Source organism: Tamandua tetradactyla, chromosome 1 (assembly GCF_023851605.1).
Source record: "Tamandua tetradactyla isolate mTamTet1 chromosome 1, mTamTet1.pri, whole genome shotgun sequence".
In the NCBI taxonomy this organism is placed as follows: Eukaryota; Metazoa; Chordata; class Mammalia; order Pilosa; family Myrmecophagidae; genus Tamandua; species Tamandua tetradactyla.
Genome location: NC_135327.1, coordinates 3070872 through 3092291, shown reverse-complemented (window position 1 = coordinate 3092291; position 21420 = coordinate 3070872). Strand labels below are relative to the sequence as shown.

At 45.2% G+C, this 21420-nt stretch overlaps 1 protein-coding gene across 3 annotated transcripts in view; it reads right to left on the bottom strand.

The window, feature by feature from the left end:
• Positions 1 to 7532: 7532 nt before the first annotated feature.
• B4GALT5 (beta-1,4-galactosyltransferase 5) overlaps positions 7533 to 21420 on the bottom strand; it is a 90902-nt gene continuing 77014 nt past the window's right edge. For all 3 annotated transcript variants that reach the window (XM_077167062.1, XM_077167070.1, XM_077167072.1), the window contains exons 8-9: positions 8729 to 8830; positions 7533 to 7918 (exon numbers count right to left, since the gene is read on the bottom strand). In XM_077167062.1, the coding sequence (XP_077023177.1) occupies positions 7771 to 7918; positions 8729 to 8830 (250 nt within the window). In that variant the 3' untranslated portion in view covers positions 7533 to 7770. The remainder of the gene's footprint in view (positions 7919 to 8728; positions 8831 to 21420) is intronic.

The window sequence follows — 21420 nt, the reverse complement described above, 5'->3', positions numbered from 1 at the left end:
GAACCCGTGTCCTCTCGCCCAATGCCCCTAACCCCAAAGGCCTCTTCTTCCCCTGGGGGTCAGAGACCTAACCCTGGGCCTCGGGACCCCCCACCCACCAGGGCTCGGGCCCAGGGACTGCACCGTCCCCGCGGGGTGGGCGACCCCTCCAGCCCTGCTTGCAGCAACCTGTGACCCTGAAGTTAGGGCATGAAGGGCCAGGCCTGTCAATCAGCATGCAGGGGTCCCCTCCACGGCCTAAGTGTATGGAAACAGGCCGAGGGAGGCGCCTGCACCACCACTCACTGCCACGGCTGTGTGGCCTGAATCTCGTGCCCTGTGATTGTAAAAACTTGTGACTAACCCTCATTTGTACCCAGTTACCCAGTTTTTTTTTTTTTTTTTTTTTTTTTTAGAGAGAGGGAGGAAGGGAAGGAAAGACAGAAGGAAGGAAGGATGGAAGGGAAACATCTTTAAACATTTTCTTGTTTTATTATATTTTGTTTGTTTGTTTTTTACATGGGCTGGGGCCGGGAATCGAACCGGGGTCCTCCGGCACGGCAGGCAAGCACTCTTGCCCGCTGAGCCACCGCGGCCCGCCCCCAGTTACCCAGTTTTAAAGTTTTAGAGTCCTGTGATCACTAAAGACAGTCCCTAGTATTTTATTAATGAAGGGCCCAGGGTCCGCCCGGAACTGACCCACCCCCAATCCAAGTCACCTTGATGACCGAGACCGGATGGAGCCAGAATGGCCACCTGAGCTTGGACTTGAACCCACAGGTCACCTGGGCCTTATCACAGCACCGAAGGTCACCGTTGTCCAGCAGGCGCCCTTTTCTTACACACGCTCATGCCTAGGCGTGTCACCAACCTGCGCAGCCTCAATAACCTGACCCCTCTAATCACACCCTCGGCCGCTGGGCTCACCATCCTGCAGCTGCCCACTTTTTTTCTAATAAAACTCCCCGAAGTACTGCAGTTCGGGGGGACACATTTTGGGCCGCTAGGCCATCTGCTGTGCTACTACGCGCCTAGTAATCAACTCCTTCTCTGTGAGATCCCGGGGTATCAGGCATTAGTCATCTGAGCACATCAGGCAAAAGAATCCACCACCTTTGTCTGGTAACAATTACTTTGTCTAAAAGATAAAAACTCCTATCATATCAAAATAATGTCCTCATTAATGTTTACGGTGACGTCATCACCTTTAGTTCAGAAAACAAATGTTCTCACTCTTAAAGGAAAACTGTTACAAGAGATTTGTTCTCTCACCTTGTAAAAGGTGCCAACATAGTTTGACATATTACATTAAAAAGGTATTTAAGAAGTATTACAATAATTAAAAGATTTTCTGTCCTTCTGTTAGCAAAATGTACATGAGTGAAATGTTATTCATTTATTTAGAAACTGTGTAAATTTTCTAAAAACTTGACAATGTTCTATCCTAATACTGATCTGTATAATGTTAAAAGTTACAGATCACGACACAACCGGATTTAACTGTCAATTACTTTACTCTAAGTAAAGCTTCCCTAAAGAGACACATGGTCAGCTATAAGTCAAAACTCCATCTTCAATAAAAAGGACCTTAAAAGAGCAACAAGCAAGCTTATATATTACATTCTATCTATTAATTAACAAGTAAATGTGTACAAGTAAAACAGGGCAATACTTCTGTTATGGTTTGTAGTTAATAACCCCAATATAAAACAACTGTCAAATGTTTTCATTTCTTAAAACTTCATTTAAAATGCTTATAAATAAGTAAGGCTTACATTGTAAACTTGCTATGGCATTCACATTTACTCCTGAGCTTTAACTGTTGTCATGGTTAGGGACAGGTGTCAACTTGGCCAAGTTGTGGTACCTGTTCATCTGATTGGGCAAGCGCTGGCCTGTCTGTTGCAATGAGGACATTTCATAGGATTAGGTCATGATCACGTCAGCTACATCCACAGCTGATTCCATTTGTAATCAGCCAAAGGGGAGTGTCTTCTGCAATTAGTGATGCTAAATGCAATCATGGGAAGCCTTTTAAGGAGGACTCGGAGGAGACAGGTTCCATTCCTGCTCTGGCTGGTGAGCCTCTCCTGTGGAGTTCATCCAGACCCTCCATCGGAGTCGTCGGCTTCACAGCCTGTCCTGTGGATTTTGGACTCTGCGTTCCTACGGTCACTTGAGACACTTTCATAGATTTTATATTTGCAAGTGTTCCCTGTTGATTCTGTTTCTCTAGAGAACCCTAACTAATACAACTGTTATTTCTGAATTCTGAAATGCTTTGCTTTTTGTATAACCTAGTAATTTCCTAAAATGCTGTCTGTGTGAAACCCAAAACTCAAAATTAAAGTTCTCCAGTTCACTTCATACACAATGGTTGCCATGAAAAAGCTGTAGATTTTCTATAGCACACTTCCTAATTTAACTAGCCTAGTATTTGCAGAGTTTCCTAAAGGACTAAAGAAAAAGTTCAAGTATTAAGCTTTCCCGCCGGGGAGTTCTTGCCACTCCCTTAAGCAATGGGGGCTCCCAATTTAACAAATCAGACTAGAGTGAGGGCAACCCCCTCAACCCCGCCCCACCCCGGGACTTAAAGCCAAAACCAACAGTCCTCACCTGGGCTCTCACTCAGAAAAAAGGGCAAGGTTCTGCCTTCCCCGTTGTGGATGCTCCTGCAGCAGTGTAGAAAGAGTGAGGCTTTCTCTCGAAATGCCACCAAAAACCTACTCCATTTCTTAAAAGCTGTGCTCTCGCCGACAGAAATGCTGCAATTCGTCGCCTTGGTCGTTAAAGTAATGCTAACATCTCTCGAGGAATAGCTGGGCCAGCACGGCAGCCGAGAGGCAGCCGGGTCAGCCAAGCCCCTCCTAGCCTCATCCTTAGATGGAGATGGTGGAGCCAAATGCCCCCCACCTAGGGGGCTGTCCACGGGAAGATGGGGCCAACCAGCCCCCCCCCCCCACCTGGTGGGCTGTCCATGGGAAGATGGGGCCAACCAGCCCCCCCCCCACCTGGTGGGCTGTCCATGGGAAGATGGGGCCAACTGGCCCCACACGCAGGGCCGACTCCTCTCACTTGCTCACCTGCCTGCCGAGCCCTGCATGGCCTCTCACGTGTTCTCGATAAATCTTCCATCTGCAGCCGCCTGCTGGACACTGGACTCCGCTCGCCGCTGACCCCACGGTCTTCTGCATCTACCTGCTCCATCTCTACCTGGGCTCGGCCTCGGGCCTGGCCCTGCCCTCGTGCAGGAGGAGGGGAGCTGGAAGTGCCTTCCTCCAGCCCCGTGCAGTCCACACCCAGGTCCCGTGGGCCTCAGCTCGGCGCCTCGCCGCCTCCCCTCCTCATCCACTCCGCCCCCCGCCTGTCCGTCTGCAACCCCCCAAACCACAGCTCGGCGCCTCGCCGCCTCCCCTCCTCATCCACTCCGCCCCCCGCCTGTCCGTCTGCAACCCCCCAAACACCCTCCAGCCACAGCCATCTCTTCAATCCTACCACCCGTGCCCTCACTCACTGCCCTCCAGCCCTCAAACCAAGTGCCTCGCTTTGGACAGACAAGGCCCCAGTCCCTCCTCGGCTGGGCAGGGTTCCCCACGCCGGCCCTGTGGGCCCCGTCCAGGGCAGGCAGCTGAGCAGGGCCCAGCCTCGTCGCCCCGTGGCCCGGGGACGCCTTCCCTACACACCCTCACTGCTTACAGAGTCCGCCTCGGTCATGCTTATCGCAGATGTCACTTGAATTAGTCACACCACCCACTGGACAGTACGCTTTTCGGGACCGCTGACCCTGCCTGAACTTATTCAAAATTTATCAAGCCCCAGCACTGGGCACAGAGCCTTTCCTCAATCTGTGAGTGGTAAAGAGTCAGCAAACAGCGGCTGTGATGACAATCTCTCAGCAGAACAAGGCAGAGCAAACCATGGACTTGCCCCAGCGACCTCTTCCCCAGCCGCCCCGGGGTGGGGGGGGGGGAATATGCATATTTTTGTTCAACATTTTTAAATCGTAAAATATAGCATATAAGCCAAAAAATTTTGGCTTGATAAATTTTGAAGTACATTTTAATAAGTAGTTAGAGAACAAATGTCAAAGTACTGTTCGGAATTCCACAATTTTAGGTATTTCCTTCGAGCTGCTCTAAGATACTGGAGACTAAAAAGATATATCAGTATGCCATGTGGGAGACCCGGGTTTGATTCCTGGACCATGCATCTCCCCCCCAAAAAAGAAATATCAATATAATGATTGTGGGGTCGTGTTCACTTGTTAATTCGTACTGTCTCTGTCATAACTTCTCCTTTGATCCTTCTCAGAACTTTTAGGGATGTCTGGGCAATGACCATTCTGACTTCTTCACACTGAAAAGGGGTGTGGACATTTTGAGGAAGTGGATGTTTCTGGTGAGACCGCTGGGTTTCAGGGCTTATTTGGCTTAAGAACAATTTAGAGTTTTAGGTTTCTGTAAAATAAACTTAGTGAGTGAAGCGTTTATAGAGCCTCAGCCAGGGCCCTGGGTATTTTTTAGGGTTTTTAAGATTACTGTTGGTTTGGGGCTTGGCTTTCCATGGCAATATCCCACTAAAGTCCAGAGTAGCCTTTCGACTCCATGTGAAATCGCTTAGCCACGGAACCTTATTTTTGCTACATTTCTTTTCCCTTTACTATATATTTTTAAGTTACTATGTGCAGCTGATTCAAGGAATAGTATAGTTTCACTCAGTCATTCTTGAAATAAAACCCAAATATGGAGGGAGCCCAGATAGCACAGGGGCTTCCGTGCTTTAGCTGCACTGGGGGAGGCTTTTACTTAACGTGAAACTGGCCCGGGGTCAGCCGACTGTCAGGCAGCATTTATCTCAGGGGAGCAAAGCAGAGGCCAGAGCTGCTTTTAGGACCACACAGGAGCTCAAGGCTCACAAGAAAGGAAAATAAACGCCCCAAGCAGCCAACCTGTCCGAGACAAAGAGAGACGGCCACCAAAGTTTGGTTCTTGAATATGTATTTTTTACTGAAAAAATCATTCATAAATTAACATACAAAAATGTACAAACACATGAGTAAATAATGTCATGACAAAGGATTATTTTTGTGAAAAGTGTTTCTTAAAACATTTTTAGATTTCAGTGCAAAAATGTACCCCTGGCACCTCTTAAAACATAAGAGCAAGCTCAAAAAAACAGCGATGGAAACACACCCGCGATGCTTGGTGCCCTCAGCAGCCAGAGCAGATGCAGTCAACACTTGCAGATGCTGCTCATCGCGGGAGGACAGCCGACGAAGGCCCAATAATGTCAAAATGAGGATTTCTGCAAATATCGCAGGTCCTCAACCCCACCAGAAAAACAAGCGGAAAGGGGAAAGAAAGGCTTGTAATTTTTTCATTAACCTTTCCTTATACACAGCAATCAAAAGCAAGGTTGATTAAGGGATCACCATGGCAGCTTTCAAGAATTTCAGCTGCCAAGATAAACACAAGGTCACATTTGGTTCTTATTTGTTTTTTTTAACATGAGAATTTGACACTGTTAGCAGCCCACAGGCCGGGCGGTTTATTTTGGACAACACATTTTCCATACAATAACTAACCTGGTGGATAACAGTGCACATTCAGAGATGCCACATTAATAAAACCAACGTATACATGACTGCAAGAGAATTTAAGTGACCCTAATTAAAGCAGTGAAGAGAGTCCTTTCCTTTTGTCCTTGAATCAGCATGTTCTCTTAAAAATCAGGTGCTAGGCTTTTGCCAGATTTGTCCTTGGTGACAAGTATGTTAATATAGAACTTCGGACAAGTCCACCTCATACCACTGCCACGCATGCGCTATCATCCTTAAGCAAGAATGAGTCTGACCTGGCAAATCACTGCACCTTACATCCATCATCTTATCACCCGGAAAGCAACTCACATTGCTCAGTGACAAAAGAGGAGAGTAAGAAGGACCCAGAACAGCTCAAAAGTCTGGGGAGGGAGGAGAGGGAAAGGGGGAAGAAAGCTTTATTGCTATATGCACCATGAAACGGAGGAAAACCAAATGAACTTCCGTGTATAATGTTCCCATAACGTTCTCTTAAAGCACGGATGCTCAGGGTTTTGTTAAAACATATGACACAACTTACCAGCATCTTCAAGGGCAGATTCCTGCTCTCTCATACGAGCTGATAAGAGCTTTGCAATGCAATTTATTTTCTAAACAGCACTCTGCTCCCCAAAACAACAAAAACACAAACAAAAAACAAGGCCTGGCCAATCACTCCCTCATCGGCGGGAATCATCTGTCCACGGACCCCACAGACGCCTACCCTCCTGCAAAAATCCATGTAAACCATGAGAATCAAGGAAACCGAAGGCAAACAAGGCAATTAAAAAAAATACGAAGTTCTCTTCAGAAAGTACTCCTAGTCACAATATATAAATATGTTTTGTGGAAAAGGAGGGAGAGAAACTGGAATCTTTCAGCACTCTGCAGAAGCCGCAGAGACCACGACGGGGGACCTGGCTCAGGGAAGGCCTGGCTCAGGGAAGGCGAGGCGCGCAGGTGCGTGGCTGAGGACGTGCCTTCCTAAGGCACGCGGGGCGGGCAAGCTCTGGGCTCGGGGCCTCGTGGGTCTCACTGCAAAGCCCAATCTGGAGTGGACTGAACCCCAGCTTGCCCACCACGCACCTGTCACCTCCCCCAGCTGAATCCTTCATCATGTGATTGTGCGTTCGTTCTCTGCACCAGCTAACAGAGTTAACAGAGAACCTTCCTGGGGCCAAAAGGGGAAACAGAGGAATCAATGAAAACCCGGTAATTGAGGCACGAATTTCAGAAACGGTGGCTGTTTCCGAAAGAGAAAAAAGCAAGCAAACAAAAAAACCCACTCTCTCTCTCTCTCTCTGACGATGAAAGTACAGAGTGCGTGGGCTGGGCACAGTAAGTCTCCCTAGGGACTGCTCCGGCAGACAGAGCAGCACTCAAAAAGCAGCAGCCTCCTGCTGAGGAGAGGCCGGGAGTTTATAAGCCCAACAAGAAGAGAGGCTGGAGCAGAAGTGTGAGACCCCCGGGAAGAGGCTGACAGCAGGGGTGGGAGAGACGCACTGGTCACGCCCCGCCCCGCGTCGGCTCCTTCCAAAGTGACAGCCCTTCGGGAGATGACACCCACCTGCATTCTAGCTGTGTCCCTGCACTCGCCAACCAAAGAAGTGATCTAATGTGCAAAGCCCTCAGTGTGAACTGGAGCCAGCTATAAAATTAAATCTTAAAAAGGCATCTTACACGGCTTATGTACAATTATACTTCTTCAAGAAGTGATTGTTATATATATGTCTATTGATCTGCCCCCGTCCCTCCCCTCCCCTCCCCCCCCAACTCCCACCTAAAGCGGGTACTTTAAAAAGACAAGGAACCGCAGAGACCAGCAGGCCCGTGGACCCGCGTGGGGCTGGCCCGCCTCTTTGCTGGGAGGCCCAGAGCCTCCAGAGGTCATTCGTGGGAGCAGGTTTCAAGGGCGGACCACGACGGACCACCGTCGGCCCTGGAGGTGATGGCTAAGACAGGACGTTAGGGCAGGACAGATGGCTGTCTCGTGGAAAGAGGAAAGAAAGCCAGTCCTGATGACGCTGGCGTGAGCCCAACGCAGGGGCCAACACAGCGAAGGCATTTTGTGTGTGTTTCACATTCCGTCCTCGAACCCTGTGATCCTTCATTAGACACTGGAGTTCTCTTCTCTTCCTGGGTCGGCTTCGAAACCCCCTCACTGGGCTGCGTTCTTGGTGGCGGCGAGCGGAGCGACCACGCGTCCTCTGGCCTCAGTACTTGTCCACCTGAGCCAGCTCGGGCGTCAAGTTGACAGTTATGTTTTTGTACAAGGCGTCGTACGTGACGTTTGCAAAGTACTTCAGGTTGCTGAGGCCGTCCAGGGCTTGCCGTTCCTTTGACTTCCTCAGCAGAGCATACCTGTTCAGGCAGAGAGCACAGGCGGTCCGGAGCTGGACACAGAGCTCGTCACAGCCCAGAGGGCTGAGGGGCCCAGCACTGGACACAACCCGACTGCACCAGGCGTGCCACACACCAGGTCAAACACTGCTATACTGAATGCTCTTCATTGCTGATGACTATTTCCTTTAGTCCCTTCCCCTCCCCTTTAAGTTATGAGGATACCAAGACTCAGCAATGTTAAGTGACTTGCCCAAGGTGACAGAGCGAGGAAGTGTCAAGTAATATATTAAAAACAGATCTGACGGCACAGTCCTTAATCGTATTCAGTGCCTGCTTACTTCTCTGAAAAGAGATGCAGCAATCAGAATCCGCTGTCTAGAGAACCGTGCTCTCCCCAGTTCACAGGAGACTCAGCTGCTCTTCATAACGCAGACAGAACCACAAAAACAGAAGCTCAGAAACACCCCTTCAAAAATGAAGTTTGCAGAAAAGGTGTCACTCTGCTTTGTCATGTTAGCACATGTGGCACAGAGATCTTCCTCCGAGTGGATTTTTCTGTAACTCTCTAAAGGTTACAGAGGAGAGTACAAAGCTTAAGATGAGAGATTTCCTTGAAAGATCTATCATATTTTTTCACCAATAGTCTGATTTCACCCCAAATTCCTGCCTCAAAGCTAAAACAGAATATACCCAGTGGCTGGAATGAGCTGGTACAGCAGGGTCTTGGAATGGGAGTAGAAGACACGGAGCGGCTATAATATGCTCTAAGACAACTAGAGAGCAAAGTACTGAGGATATTTGTAAGAGGAACACACAAATTGCACCAACCTTCCAAGAAACTGGACTTCTCCTCGATGATGATAAGGGATGGACTTGTACTTGCCCGTGTCACCTTCCGGCCGACTCACGGAGTAGCCTGAGTTCTGTACTCTGTTCAAGAGAAAGAAAATGGGCTTTTAGCCATAACGGCCACACCCCACAGGTGACCCAAATCTAACAGGTGCGTTACAAGCTTATAACCACAACAAAGTATAGCAGAAGCTTTCTCCTCTGCTCTGGTGTAACTGGCTCGCTGGGCTAGGGAGGCTCTGCAGACCCCCACAGAACACGCTGGCGAGTGCTCCCAGAACACCCTGGTAAGTGCTCCCAGAACACGGTGGTCAGTGCTCCCAGAACACCTGGTAAGTGCTCCCAGAGCACGCTGGCCAGTGCTCCCAGCTCCCTGTGCTCGTGGTCAACAGTTCACTTGCGAATACACTTGTAAAACACCCCCCCAGCTTGGTGGGGGTGTCCCAAGATCAGCAGTACGTAGCCTCGGCCCTGCATGCTAGCTGTGCTTGCTATTATGGTGCTCTAATTTAATTAAACCATATGTAAACTAACAAAAGAGAGCTCTAAGTTATTGTTTCCATGAAGAGTAAGTTGACTGCTCTGAAAAGACTCAATAAAGACAAGTTGTTAGACAATTCTGGTGAAGTAAGTATGGGTGAAACAGCTATAAAGGACTGAAATGAAACATGATAAATATTTAGAAGGATTTGACACTTGTTATCTGGAAGCAGATCTCAATCTACTTTAAAGAGCCCTCCCTAAACTCGAAGCTGTGCTCGCAACATTGTGGGTCTGACTTCAGCAGAAGAGATGAGATAACGGGCATCAGTGAAGCCTGATCAGGGAAAAGAGAAAGCAAACAATGTAGATGTGCATAACTAAGGTGGAAATAAAACATTTGTCCTCCTTATGACTGCTTTACTTCACCAGCTGATGAAGGGGAACCAGTGACTCTCCACTGGGGTATGGTGTCACAGCTGGGGGTTGAGTGTGCCACTGCTGCGGGCGTTGGGTGGGTGTCACGGCTGGGGGCTGAGCGTGCTGGTTTGGTGGGTGTCACAGCTGGGAGCTGAGCGTGCCGCTGCTGTGGGCGTTTGGTGGGTGTCACGGCTGGGGGCTGAGTGTGCTGGTTTGGTGGGTGTCACAGCTGGGGGCTGAGTGTGCCGCTGCTGTGGGCGTTGGGTGGGTGTCACGGCTGGGGGCTGAGCGTGCTGGTTTGGTGGGTGTCACAGCTGGGAGCTGAGCGTGCCGCTGCTGCGGGCGTTTGGTGGGTGTCAGCCAGGGACACTGCCAACACCCTGCCATGCACAGGACACCCCCACAATGAAATTATCCAGCCCAACTTCAACAGCACCACTGCTGAGAACCCAGAGCTTAACAACAGACTTCTGCATCTAAATATCCCGACTGCATATCCTGTGCATGATTTTAGAAAATAAATCTCTAATACATGAAATTTTGAAGACAAAACATTCATAATCCCTGAGTGTGAGCTCTGACGTGGCGTCTCGGTACCAGGACAAGAGTTACCTCCCCCCCCCGCCACAGGAGCACACACATCCTTCTTTGTCCTGGTTAATTTCTATCAAAGGGATTTCTCTTGTTGGTTTGCAGCACCTTCCCTTCCATGACCTACTATAAAGCAATTCAGCAAAATCAAAATGGTGGCATGTTTCCCCTACTGAATTAGAACGTGTGTCTTTGCCCACCTCCCCTGTTGCCCAGGGGCTGCGCTAACTTACCCGGCACGCCTCTATCTAGACGGGAAGAAGAGCATACAGGGGTGTGCGGGCTAGTTTTCCTCACGACTTACCCGGGAAGATCTCCCCAACCTGGGTTTACTGGAACGTTAACCTGCGTGACATATGCGGTCGTTCTTACATATTAAAATTATGGGAGAATGTTATTTCAAGATCTTCCTCTTGATTAAAAACTATACTCTAGCTTTGACATATGAACATGTGTTCTTGCTCTACAGCGCGTATTCACTGAGTGCCTGCTGTGGGGGGCTTGGGACCAGGCAGGGAAAAGCAGCGGCAGCTCCTGCCTCCCAGGGAGCCTCCGAGAGCGGGTGAGGGGCTCGAGCAGACCCAAGGCAGCTGACCACACGCAGGAGACCTGGGAAGGCCCAGGGAGCTCAACCGGACCGAGGACCCGCCAGAATAACTAAGCACACGGGAAAGACGCTCCCTATCAGGGGGTCCTAAGAAACCCAAAATAATAGGTTGGGATGCCACGTTATTGCAGACTGAAAACAATGAAAAGGCTGCTTATACCCAGCATTCACAGAGGGGTAAGGATGGGCACACGGGGGCACCGCTGGTGGGAATGCATCTGCGGTCTTTCCTGAGGCACAATTTGGCCGCAGCTACCCAAAGCCTGAGCGTGCATCTACGGCTCGGCTCCGCAGCTCCACACGAGCATGGGACCTGAAGAAATACGTGCCCATGTGAACAAAGCATGTTCAATATAGTAAACACCTGATGTTCGTCAAGAGCAGAGGAGTAAAAGCTACTTCGTCTACACAAGGAGAGACCATGGAACTGTTAAGCGTAGTGAAATGGCTCTCTAGAGGCTGACGTGGTCAGAGGCAGAGAAGGGACGTGCCGCGGCTGCCGACGTGTGCCCACAACGAAGAGTAGCGGGAAACAAAGCTCGTTAAGACGCTACTCCCAGAATGGGACAGAAGGTCAATGGAGAGTAAGACTTGTGCACTTTTGTTCATGCACTTCTGCATTATTTGAGTTTTTGCCTGAAAACGATTACTCTTTAAGAAAATCAATACTGTGTAATTAAGTACCAACACATATTTTCTTTTTAAAAACAAAGCTAGACATGTGTTATAACTAACAGGCAGAAATTCTTGCATTTGTTCCTTATTAGGTTGATATTTACACAACTTTGTGAAAATATGACTTTACACCATCCACACCCCACAGAGTTGTCTGGTTTTCATAACCAAAGCCTTATCTGATGGCAGGAAAAGCAAGTGTACACATATCACCAATACTTGACCCCTGACTTGTAAAGGTTCAATGAAGCAGTCACTGGTGTGTAAAGCTTCAGAGGAGCCTTTGGACACCTGGTTGTAATATGCCGTAAGAGCCTTAAAACGGCCTTAGTATTTCCACTTCTAGGAATTTTTCCTAAGTAGGAAAAAAAAAAACCAGGCAAAAGAACATCCACTATGTTACAATCTATAATAGTGGCAAAACGGAAAAGAATGAATGTACAACAACAGGGGAATAGCTACACAAATTACAGTAAATCTATTTAATGGAATAAAATGTAGCCATTTAAAATCCTGTTTCAAAGAATATTTAATGTCGATATAATAAAAACATCCACTGAGAACCAATCACATGTCAAACACTAGAGTTTCATATGCATGGTCTCACTGGATCCTCAAAACCCTAAGATTTGTACTATTGTTATTTTACAGACTAAAAAACCCTGATACACATGGAATTTATTGCTTACTTATCGCTTTTAAAAGGCAAAATAGCTCCTGGGAAGAGGGCCAACTGGAGTGGGTCGCGCTCAGCCCTGCTCCGCGGAAAGGCTGGGGAGGGGACAGGAGGGTGATGGAGGCGGAGACTCGGGAGGGCGCGGACCTGGGGGAGCTTCGCACCGCGTGGGGCGGCCCTGGCTGCGGAGGCCAAGGGCTGGGAGGCAGAGAGGGGGAGCGCGGTGCCCGAGGGAGGCACGGCCGGGGCGGGACTAGGAGTCAGCCAGGAGCATCCCCTGGCGCTATCCTACCCGTGACCGGCCACTCAGCCCACACCCCATGCCCCTGAACATCCTTACCGGCTCCCTTCCCAGCGCTCCAGGGGCCCCCACCCCACAGCCCCCAGTGCACGCACCTGCCCTCCACCCCACCCCAAGGGCAGCCCAGCCCACCTCTCCTGCCCCCTCCCGAGCACTGCCTCCCCCTCCCTATTCCCTGCAGGCTGATGCCAGCACATAAAAGGCTGCGGGCACTCACCTCCATGCCGAGGCTACGCCCCCCCCCCCCGCCCCCCTCCACCTCCACCTCCCCCCAACCCCAACAGGGCCGTACCCTTACCTCCCCCCCTGAGCTCCGTTCACGGCACTCCGAGGCCCACGCATGCGCAAGGCCCCCAGTTACGTCATCAGCTCTGGGAACAGCACTTTACAGCAGCCCTAGAACCAGGCATGCGCACAGCCCTCAGCCTTACTTCCCAGCTCTGAGAAAGCACCGACCTGTGCAGCTGGGTCACATCTGCCCCCAGGCCATGAAGGTGTAATGCCAACCTGCTGCCACAGCTCTATGCATATGCACAAAGGGCCCCTAGCCGTAGACCAGCTCGAACCAGGGTTACGCCCACCAGACTGGTGAACCCGCACAGCTCCATCCTCCCTGGGCTGGGCGCCCACGTTCACAAGCATCAAGGTTAACAGCCCCAGACTTGCGCCCATACCTGCCCTGAGACACATCACTGTACTGAGTGCTCCACCCCGTGCCCTGCTCCTTGCTGACCAACCTTCCTGCAAACACAAGGCCTTATACTACTGAAAGAAATCAACTCCCAAAGGAAATCAATCAAGTCATTTACATGCTGTCTTTTTATTTCTTTTTCTGAATTAATGCAAATGTTCTAAGAAATGATCATGATGAGGAATATGCAACTATATGAAGATATTGCGATTACTGATTATATATGTAGAACGGAATGATCATAAGTTAAGAATGTTTGTGTTTACTTGTTACATTTCTTTAAAAAATTTAAAAATTAAAAAAGAAAAAAATGTAAAAAAAAGATATTTACATGCAATGAAGACAGCAGAAGATCAGTAAGCATACCACAACACAGACAGATATAGCCCTGCCTAATGACCAAATTAAAACACCAGAGGAGACACAGATACTGGAACTAATCAAAGAGGTACATACAACTCCACTTAATAAAATAAGGGGGAGAGCAAATGACATAAAGGAGATCAAGAAGACAGTAGAAGAGCATAAAGAGGAATTTGAAAGAATAAATTGAAAAATAGCAGAAATCACGGAGATTAAAGACTGCTAACCAAATAAAAAACACACTAGAGGCACATAATACCGGATTTGAAGAGACAGAAGAAAGAATAAGTGATATAGAGGACAGGATAATTGACTTCAAAGACTGAAAACAGCAAATAGCAAAAAAAAAGATGGAAAAAATTGAATGGGAACTCAGGGAACTGACAGACGAAACAAAGGGCGCAAATATAAGAATCACTGCTGTGCTGGTTTGAAAGGATGTCTGTCCCCTAGAAAAGACACGTCTTAATCTAAATCCAGTTTCGTAAAGGCAGAATAATCCGTATTCAATACTGTATGCTTGAAGCTGTAATTAGATCACCTCCCCGGAGATATCATTTAATCAAGAGTGGTTAAACTGGATGAGGTGATGACATTTCTCCACCCATTCGGGTGGGTCTAGGTAAGTTTCTGGAGTCCTATAAAAGAGGAAACATTTTGGAGAATGAAAGAGATTCGGAAAGAGCAGAGAATGCCGTAGCACCACGAAGCAGAGAGTCCACAGCCAGCGACCTTTTGAAACGAAGAAGGAAAACCCCTCCCAGGGAGCTTCATGAAACAGGAAGCCAGGAAAGAAAGCTAGCAGATGACGCTGTGCTCACCATGTGCCCTTCCAGATGAGAAAGAAACTGTTACTGTGTTCGCCATGTGCCCTTCCACTTGAGAGAGAAACCCTGAACATCAGCCTTCTAGAACCAAGGTATCTTTCCCTGGATACCTTTGATTGGACATTTCTATAGACTTGTTTTAATTGGGACATTTTCTCGGCCTTAGAACTGTAAACTAGCAACTTATTAAATTCCCTTTTTTAAAAGCCATTCTGTTTCTGGTATATTGCATTCTGACAGCTAGCAAACTAGAACAATTGGTGTCCCAGAAGGAGAAGAGAGGAGTAAAGGGCTATGAAGAGTAGTTAAGGATGTAATGGGGGGGGGAAACTTCCCAACCTCATAAAGGCATAAATATACAAGTCAAAGAAACCCAAAGAGCTCCAAACAGAATAAATCTAAATAGGCCTTCCTCAAGGCACATACTAATCAGTCTGTCAAATGTTGAAGAGAAGCAGAAAACTCTGAAAGCAGCAAGAGAAAAACAATCTACTACATACAAGGGAAATCAAATAAGACTGAGTTCAGATTACTCAACTAGCACCCCGGAGGCGAGAAGGCAGTGGTATGATATATTCAAGATCCTGAAAGAGAAAGACTTCCACCCAAGAATTCTGTACCCAGCCAAAATGTCCTTCAAAATTGAGGGAGATTTTATCTACCTTATCAACAGACAAGTAAAATACATGGATTAAAAATAAATAAATAATAGGGGGGACAAATATTAAAACAAATTTAGTAGACTGAAATGCTAGTGACCAATGAAAGGGAGGAGAGTAAGGGGTATGGTATGTATGAATTTTTTTCTGTTTTCTTTTTATTTCTTTTTCTGAATTGATACAAATGTTCTAAGAAACGACCATGATGATGAATATACAACTATGTGATGATATTGTGAGTTATCGATTATATATCAAGAATGGAATGATCATACAGTAAGAATGTTTGTGTTTGTATATTGTTATGTTGCATTAAAAAAAAAAGTTGAGGGAGAGATTAAAGTTTGCACAGACAAATAAGTCCTGAAAGAATTTGTCAACAAGAGACCGGCCCTACAAGAAATACTAAAAGCAGTTCTGCTGGCTGAAAAAAAACAGTCAGGAGAGGGAGGTCTGAAGGAGGGCACAGATTTGAAGAGTACCACTGAGGGTAAAATTTAAAGAATGGGAAAAGAATATATAGATCTGAGAAATAAAACAAAAAAGATAAGATGGTGAAATCAAGAAACGGCTTTTCAGTAATAACTTTGAATGTAATGGACTAAATTTACCAATTAAAAGATACAGATTGGCAGAACAGATTAAGAAACACAATCCAGCTATAGGCTGTTCCCAAGAGACTCATCTTAGACACAAAGATACAAACAGATTGAAAGTGGAAGGATGGAAAAAGATTTTCCACGCAAGTTGTAACCAAAAGAAAACAGGAGTAGCTATACTAATACAGGACAAAAGAGACTTTAAATGTAAAGACATCATAAAAGACAAAGAAGGACACTATATACTAATTCAAGGGTCAACTCACCAAGAAGATATAACAATCATAAATGTTTATGCTCCCAATCAAGGAGCTCCAAAGTAGACGAGACAGGCATTGGCAAAACTGAAGGGAGAAATAGATGTTTCAATAATAACAGTAGGAGACTTCAATACATCACTCACCTCTATAGATAGAACAACCAGGCAGAAGATCAACAAGGAAACAGAGAAGTTAAATAACTTGATAAATGAATTAGACCTAACAGACATACATAGGTCACTGCATCCCAAAGCACAAGGGTACACATTCTTCTCTAGTGCTAACGGAACATTCTCCAGGATAGATCATATGCTGGGGCACAAAACAGGTCCTTATAAATTTAAAAATACTGAAGCTATTCAAAGCACTTTTTCTGATCACAATGGGATGAAGCTGGATCTCAATAACCACCAAAGAACCAGAACATACACAAATATATGGAGATTAAGTAACACACTCTTAAACAACCAGTGGGTCAAAGAAGAAATTGCTAGAGAAATCAGCAGCTATCTGGAGATGAATGAAAATGAGAAAACAACTTCTCAGAACTTTTGGGATGTGGCAAAGGCTGAGCTGAGAGGGAAATTTATTGCCTTAAATGCCTATATTAAAAAACAAGAAAGAGCAAAAATCGAGGACTTAACAGCAAACCTTGAGCAACTTGAGAAAGAACAGCAAACTAACCCCAAAGCAAACAGGAGAAGAAAAATAACAAAGATAAAGTAGAGTAAATGAATGGGAGAACAAAAAAACAATAAAATTGACAGGCCACTAGCAAGACTGACAAAAAAAGAGAGAGGATGCAAATAAATAAAATCAGAAATGAGAAAGGGTGTGTTACCACAGACCCTGAAGAAATCATAGGAGGATACTATGAACAACTATACGCCAACAAACTAGACAACTTAGATGAATTGGACAAATTCCTGGAGACACACAAATAAGCTACACTGACTGAGGAAGAAACAGAAGATCTCAACAAACCAATCACAAGTAAAGAGAGTCAATCAGTCATCAAAAATCTTCCTACAAAGAAAAGCCCAGGGCCAGATGGCTTCAATTTTATCAAACATTCCAGAAAAAAACTAACACCAATCCTGCTCAAACTTTTCTAAAATTTGAGGAAAAAGGAACACTACCTAACTCATTTATTTTATGGAGCTAATATCATTTTAATACCAAAACTGGGTAAAGATGCTCTAAAAAAGGAAAACTACAGGCCAATCTCCCTAATGAACACAGATACAAAAATTCTCAACAAAATATTAGCAAATTGAATCCAACAGCACATTAACAGAATTATATACCATGATCAAGTGGGGTTTAAATCAGGAATGCAAGGATGGTTCAACTCAAGAAAATCAATTAATGTAATACAGCACATTAACAAATTAAAAGGAAAAAAATCACATGATCATCTCAATTGATGCTGAAAAAGCATTTAACAAAATTCAGTACCCCTTTCTGGTAAAAACACTTCAAAAGATAGGAATCAAAGGTAACTACCTCAATATGATAAAGGGGATATATGAAAAACGGATAGCCAGCATTGTACTCAATGGAGAGAGACTGAAAGCCTTCCCTCTAAGATCAGGTACAAAACAAGGATGCCCACTGTCACCACTATTATTCAACATTGTCCTAGTTCTAGCTAGAGCAATCAGGCAGGACAAAGAAATAAAAGGCATCCAAATTGGAAAGGAAGAAGTAAAACTCTCATTATTTGCAGATGATATATGATACTGTGTATACTTGGAAGATCCTGAGAAATCTACAGCAAAGTTACTTAGAAATAATAAATTCAGCAAGATGGTGGGGTATAAAATTAACGTGCAAAAATCAGTAACATTTCTATACACAAGCAATGATCTAGCTGAGGAGTCAGTTAAGGAAAAAATTCCACTCAAAACAGCACTAAAAGAATCAAGTACTTAGGAATGAACTTAACTAGGGACATGAAGGACTTGTACACAGAAAACTACATAACACTGCTAAAAGAAATCAAAGGAGACCTAAATAGGTGGAAAGATGTTCCCTGCTCATAGAAAGGAAGGTTAAATATAGTTAAGATGTCAACTCTCCCCAAGTTGATCTACAGAATCAACACAGTACCAATCAAAATTCCAACAGCCTATTTTGAAGATTTGGAAAAGCTAACTACCAAAATCATCTGGAAGGGAAAGAGACCCTGAATACCTGAAAGCATCCTAAAAAAGAACGAAGTGGCAGGATTAGTACTTCCTGACTTTATAACCTATTATAAAGCCACAGTGGTCAAAACAGCATGGTACTGGCACAAAGACAGAAGCATTGACCAATGGAATTGAATCAAGAGTACAGAAATAGACCACCAAATCTATGGTCAACTGATTTTTTGACAAGGCCCCCAAATCCTCTGAACTGGGACAAAATAGTCTTTTCAATAATTGGGCAGAAAGAACTGGATATCAGTAACCAAAAGAATGAAAGAGGACCCCTATCTTATACTCTACACAAAAATTCACTCAAAGTGGATCAAACACCTAAATATAAGAAGTGGCACCATAAAGCTTCTAGAAGAAAAAGTCGGGAAACATCTTCAAGACCTAGTAATAGGGAGTACCTTCCTAAACTTTACACCCAAAGCACAAGCAACAAAAGAAAAAATAGATAAATGGGAACTCCTCAAAATCAAATGCTTCTGAACCTCAAAACACTGTCAAAAAGGTGAAGAGGCAGCCAAGTCAATGGGAGAAAATATTCGGAAATCACATATTGGGCAAAGGTTCAATATCCTGTATTCACAAAGAAATCATACAAATCAACAAAAAAAGAACAAACAACCCAATTATAAAATGGGCTAAAGATATGAATAGGCATTTTTCTGAAGAGCAAATACAGATGGCTCAAAAGCACATGATTAGATGCTCATTTTCACTGGCTATAAAGGAAATGCAGATCAAGAATAAAATACCACCTCACATGGATGCTATTAGACAAACAGGGAACTATAAATGTTGGAGAGGATGCCGAGAAACTGGGACACTTATGCACTGCTGGTGGGAAGGTATAATGGTGCAGCCACTATGGCAGATGGTTTGGCAGTTCCTTAGGAAACTAAATATCGAGTTGCCCTATGACCCAGCAATAGCACTACTTGTTATATACCCAGAAGAGCTGAAAGCAACGACACAGACATTTGCACACCGATCGTAGCAGCATTATTCACAATCACAAAAGATGGAAACAATCCACATGCCATGAACAGAGGAGTGGATCAAGAAAATGTGGTATATACATACAATGCAGTATTATGCAGCTGTAGGACAAAATGACGTCCTGAAGCACATGACAAGACGGATAAGCCTTGAGGACATAATGCTGAGCAAAAGTAGCCAGACACAAAAGGACAGATACTGTGTGATTCTACTTTTATTGCCAGCATGAAGGTATAATCAGAGGCTTAAAATAAAGAATATAGGGGACTTAGAGATACATAGAAGCTAGAGATGGGTGAACCATTAGCTAATGAGGTTGAACCCCAATGTCAGGGACTAGAAAGGAGCAAAGGTGATTCTCTAGTGGGTCTAGAAGCAATATTACCATATTGAAGATGAACAAAATTGAAAGGGGTTGTGTAGACCTACATGTCCCACTGACTCACACTAAAAAGATGAATGGAATTCTTGTAAGAACTACTTCAAAGATATGATTCTTGTATAAAGAGTGTTTAAGTTCAAGGCACAGTGAGAAAACTGCTATTGCATGCTAGGAGCTACGTTCAAAAGGAAACCGTCAGCACTACCACAGCTACAGCACAGGTAAATAATGGGGGGAGGGACAAGGTTAAGAGGAGGTTTAGATTTCATATTTTGTGAGGGTGTGTTTATTGGATTTCTGTCTCTTGGGAACAATGAAATTATCTAAAATTGAGAATTTTAGATAATTCTTCTACATGATGCCTGATGAATGCAGGTGGCTGAAGGATGCACAGAGAAGTAGAATGGTGAACGATGGTGTATACTTATGAACAAAGGTTGTGCTGCTACAAAAAGGAACAAAGTTGTGAGGCATGCAACGAAGTGAATGAACATGTGGGACATTTGGTGAGACAAAAAAAGCCAGGAACAAAAAAACAACAATGGAATGGTCACCTTTAGAAAAAGCTTATAAGAAAGCAGGGGCCTAGATTGTAAGCTTTTAGAGCTGACACATTAAGTCTGGAGTGGTGATTATTATTTCTGGATTTTGAGAGGCTGTTTTACATAAAACCTGATATTCAGAGATAAGAACGAAGCCAAACAGGTTGGAGTTAAAGTAATTCAGAAGTTAAAGTAATTCAGAAGTTAAAGTAATTCAAAACACAGGGATAAGGAAGACAGTGTCTATATTTTAGAACCACACATACTCTTTGAGAACAATGGAAGAAAGGTTTATTCGATTTGAAACTGAAATTTTCTGTAGTGCATAATCTAATTCAACCTATCTGTACAGCTCATTTGAACTATGGAAACACAGAGAGCACAGAATGAGAAAGAGGTCCTTTAATCCTGTATAGGTTACTGTAATGCCTGGATACGTCCTAGAGTATATTCAGCAGATAATCAAAAAGTACTGGCAAAGTCCCCTGAGGGAGGGGAGAAAGAATATGGAATTATTAAATGTTACCATCAGGGAATCCCCTGATATTGTGTCAAACTTTAGGGACACCCAAGTCAATAGGCCATGCCCTCGAGCCTGAGGCTTACTCTTGTGAAGCTTATGCAGGTAGCGGAGAAGCTTAGACTACCTATAGGCATGCCTAAGAGTTACTTCTGGAGGACCTCTGTTGTTGCTCAGATATGACCTCAGTCTCTCTAAGCCCAACTCTCCAAGTGAAATCATTGCCCTCCCCCCTACGTGGGACATAACATCCAGGGGTGAAAGTCTCCCTGGTGACGTGGGAGAGGACTCCCAGGGATGAATCCAGACCTGGTACCGTGGGATCAACAATTCCATTCTGAGCAAATGGGGGAAAAGAAGTATAATTAATAAAGTAACAGTGGCAGAGAGAGTTCAAATAGAATCGAGAGGCTACTCTGGAGGTTGCTCTTATGCAAGCTTCAGGTAGACCTTGCTACCTATCATAACCTGCCAACCCCCAACCAGGACCATTCCAGCCAGTCCTAAAGAACACCTAGGGCAATATATAAGATTCCACAAGGGTTCCAGGCACTAGAGTAACTTTCCAGAAACCTACAACCTCCAGATGGGTCCCCGGACCAGATAAGTCCTGAAACCTAGTCCAGCCTCTCCAGAACATTAGAAAGTTCCATCTTCCTACCCCATATTAGTGACAGACCCTTCCAATATCAAAAATTTAGAATGGTCATAGCTCAAACACCCCTAAAGAGAAGGATGGAAAAATCAAAGGTGATGATGCACTTATACAGCGAAGATAGGATTTAACAAATGAATATGAATGCTGAATCGTTAAATTGATATCTCTTTTAGTCTCCAGTATCTTAAAGCAGCTAGAAGTAAAAACCTAAAATTGTGGAACT